Source organism: Limulus polyphemus, unplaced genomic scaffold (genome assembly GCF_000517525.1).
Source record: "Limulus polyphemus unplaced genomic scaffold, Limulus_polyphemus-2.1.2 Scaffold381, whole genome shotgun sequence".
NCBI lineage: Eukaryota > Metazoa > Arthropoda > Merostomata > Xiphosura > Limulidae > Limulus > Limulus polyphemus.
The window spans coordinates 246446-249906 of NW_013665991.1; the positions used below are offsets into that span (position 1 = coordinate 246446).

Below are 3461 nucleotides of genomic sequence, written 5' to 3' on the forward strand. Positions count from 1 at the left end.
AAGAGGGTGTATATGAGTCACTGATGAGAGTTTATTCATTTAGGAACATGAGCTGGTTCTTCCCATTTGTACAACCCCCCCCGCACGTGATAGAATAACCCACCCTAAACAAAAGATTCGCTCGCCACCTATGACCAATTCCCTTAATCAGCTTTTGCGTTATTCGTGACCTATATCAAATAGTGGCGCCCCCTAGTTCATCTTGTAAGACAGAACTAGAGAAGATAATTTATAGTTATTTATACTACAGACATAGCTTGAAGGTACAAGTTAGAGTGATAATATGGTCTGCTACTACAAAAAAGCTATTATGAAATTAAACCGACTATTTTATGAATAATCTAAATAGACAAGTAAAGAGCTAACCAATACCAACTTACATAAATAAATGTATAAACATACTTTTTAATATTATTTTTGTAAAAATACACTTGCTTTGACATTTTGTTGTTGTTGTTTTCGAAGTTACTTTTACAGTCCTATTAAAATCAATGCTTGTGCAATGAGAATTGATTGGTTGCCAATACAATATACAATAAACAGGTCTTTACTTAAACTGTGTTGTTCTCATACTTGCCTAGAATAAACAAAAGTAAAATTAAAGTACACAAAGAGTTAATGATGAAGATATTTTAGAATTAAAGCTTTTTAAGTAATGGCTAGTAACCTCTGACTAAAAATGAGTAAAAAGATTAGGCATGCAAAAAACCTCGTGTTTTTATATCTTATGTTCTAAAATAAATAACTAAGTTTTTTGTGTCTCAGTGCTATACCATTTTTGTGTTATAGTTTTTGTTTTTTATTCATATGACCGAACTTGTCTAAAAAGTGTTAATATTTAGTTTTCTCATCGTGGAACTATTCGTAATATCTTGTTCACAAATAAAGCAAGCTACTTTGATACTCAAGGAAATAAAAGAGGCTTAACTGTTCATCACCTAGGAGACTACGCAATATATTTTTACTATTAAAACTTTTTAAAATTCTGTTTTATTTTAGCTTTTCGTCTACATTGAACGATATTTATAGATAATGGAGGCTTCTGAAAGAAAACTAAAAGTTGTATAACGTGTAATGGCAGGTTAAAAGTAATGAGTTTGGAAACGTCAGTAGAATGTTGTACTATTATTAAACTAAGAAAAAAAAAGAGCTCCCAGTGCCGTAGCGGTATATCTGCGGACTTACAACGCTAGAAACCGGGTTTCGATACACGTGGTGGGTAGAGCACAGATAGCCCGTTGTGTAGCTTTGTGCTTTACTACAAACATAAATACATGTACATATGTGAAATCATTTCAAAGCTTAAACTGAAAATATGTGATATAGATTAAATCTGAAAAATAGTTGTGAATTTGAAACTATTGACTGTATTTTAAGTGAGAAAATACTATGGTAAACGAAAGACATAAAATGACCTTGCAACACAGCTGAAGGTAAATTTAGTATAAACGTTTTTTGTGGGACAGCCTAACATTCATTTCGTGTATTGTGTTGAAAGATGTTATTCTATAACGATTTTGCTGCCTCATTAGATACATTTTTTCATGCTTGCAGCTCTGATAAGTTTAACTCAATAGTTTTAATATCAATGTTGTTCAACACATGGTAACTCCCCAGTTTCTAATTAACCCTTCCCAGATATCAGTTTTACATGGGTAGCGGAAGTGGAGTTTTGAGTTTTAGTTTCACTGCTGGCTTGAGATAACTTAAAACAACTTAGTTTTATACTTTATGTTTTTTTTTCTAATACTTATTTATTCTCGGTACATGTGTGATAATTTGAGTTGTTAGAAGTGTCTTAGTAAGAATAGTTAAACATTTAGATCAAATGATAGAGCACTCGATCGACGTTAGTGAGATACAGGGTTCGAAGTTCTACCTTTCTAGTGAGTTGTAGTTACGGGATTAACACACTTCAACTTGCCATATGAAATTATGGGTTCAATCCCGCGAGAGGTAACTGACACAGTAACTCGTACATATATATTTTATGCAGATGACCATTGGTGATTTGACGTTTTTTTATAGCTTTTCAAAGGCATTATTTATTTATGTATATTAATTACATAATTCATAACAATCTGTACTAAAATTCTGTGAAGCTACTTTTGGGTTTGGATTATTTGATTTCACCTTTTAAAGACGTATGTATACTAAAGTTCTTAGGTATGACTTCTATATCATAACAAAGAAATAAGTAACAGATATAACATTATTCTGTACAGCTATATGAATAACTTAAATTAGATATAGTTAATTTTAATATATTTCTCAGTGAGGTAAATCATATCTTATTAGTACGTATACTATTCATAAGTCAGTTTTATGTAACTGAAACTGGATGACTTGGATTATAGAAAGCAGAATAGACAAGTCGGTCGAGTCCACGTGAAAAGTTTTTATACTATCAGTGACCTCTTTATGAAAATAGCTAACGATTAGGATAAAAATAGCATTAATCTATGATCCAACTCTTTCGAGATCTGTTATAAAAGTTAATCCATAATTACGTGCTTGTTTATAAAGCGTCGGTTCTCAAGGCCAGTAAACATTCAAGTCGCACAAGTGTTGTTGAGCTGCAACGTAGTTGTTGGAGAAACTTAGACGTAGGTACTTTTAACAGTGAAGGAACCTGTCCGGTACAATGAAGGCAGGAAAAATTTGTATCCTCTACGCCTTGCTTTATCATGGCAGCATTTATGAAGTATTAGCTAATCCAGTGAAACCAAAAAACGGAAATGAATCAGAAGACGCAATATTGCCAATTCGAACGACATCACAAGATCTTGTTCCTGTGCCTTCAAGTGATTTAGAATCAGCCAGCGTGCTTACAATCTCCCACACCCATCCTCTACCACAAAGCCTTCAAAACATATAGTTACTCTAGAACCTCCGAAAAGTCAAGTTAGCTCAACAGAACAGTCTGCATATACAATATGGAAGGAAGCCGAAAAGAATACCAAAAGTATGGTTAACTCCCTTTACCGTGACTTTCTTCCTAGCTTTATACGCACGAGTGGTGATACCAAACTATCGAGTCCGTGCATGTCCAGCATGTTAAAATTGATATTTGAAATAAGGAAACTTAAAACCTGGGCCATTAGAAGTAAGTTTGTAGTAGATATCATTCGGTTATATATTACTATTCTAAGTATTATACCTCGCAACTTGTAAACCTGGAAAATTTGTATTTTAAAAACCCGGCTGATTATGTTTATATCATATAATACTAACAATCCTATATGTATATAAACAAATCACCAGTATGATTCACCTGTGGATACGAATAACAAAACACTAGAATATCAGACTATTCTATTTTAAGTCTCTCTCTCTCTCTTATATATATATATATATACTTTCCTACATGTCATTAGAACTGGAAATTACAATAACTAAAGAAGTTCAATATATATATATATATATATACATATATATAATTTAAAAGTACATTATATGTA

General features: G+C 32.2%; 1 protein-coding gene across 1 annotated transcript in view; it reads left to right on the forward strand.

The window, feature by feature from the left end:
• The first annotated feature begins 2569 nt into the window (after positions 1–2569).
• Positions 2570–3461, forward strand: part of LOC106457843 (nose resistant to fluoxetine protein 6-like) — an 85810-nt gene continuing 84918 nt past the window's right edge. Inside the window, exon 1 of the mRNA XM_022383892.1 lies at positions 2570–3106. Coding sequence (XP_022239600.1) covers positions 2968–3106 — 139 coding nt within the window. The 5' untranslated portion in view covers positions 2570–2967. The remainder of the gene's footprint in view (positions 3107–3461) is intronic.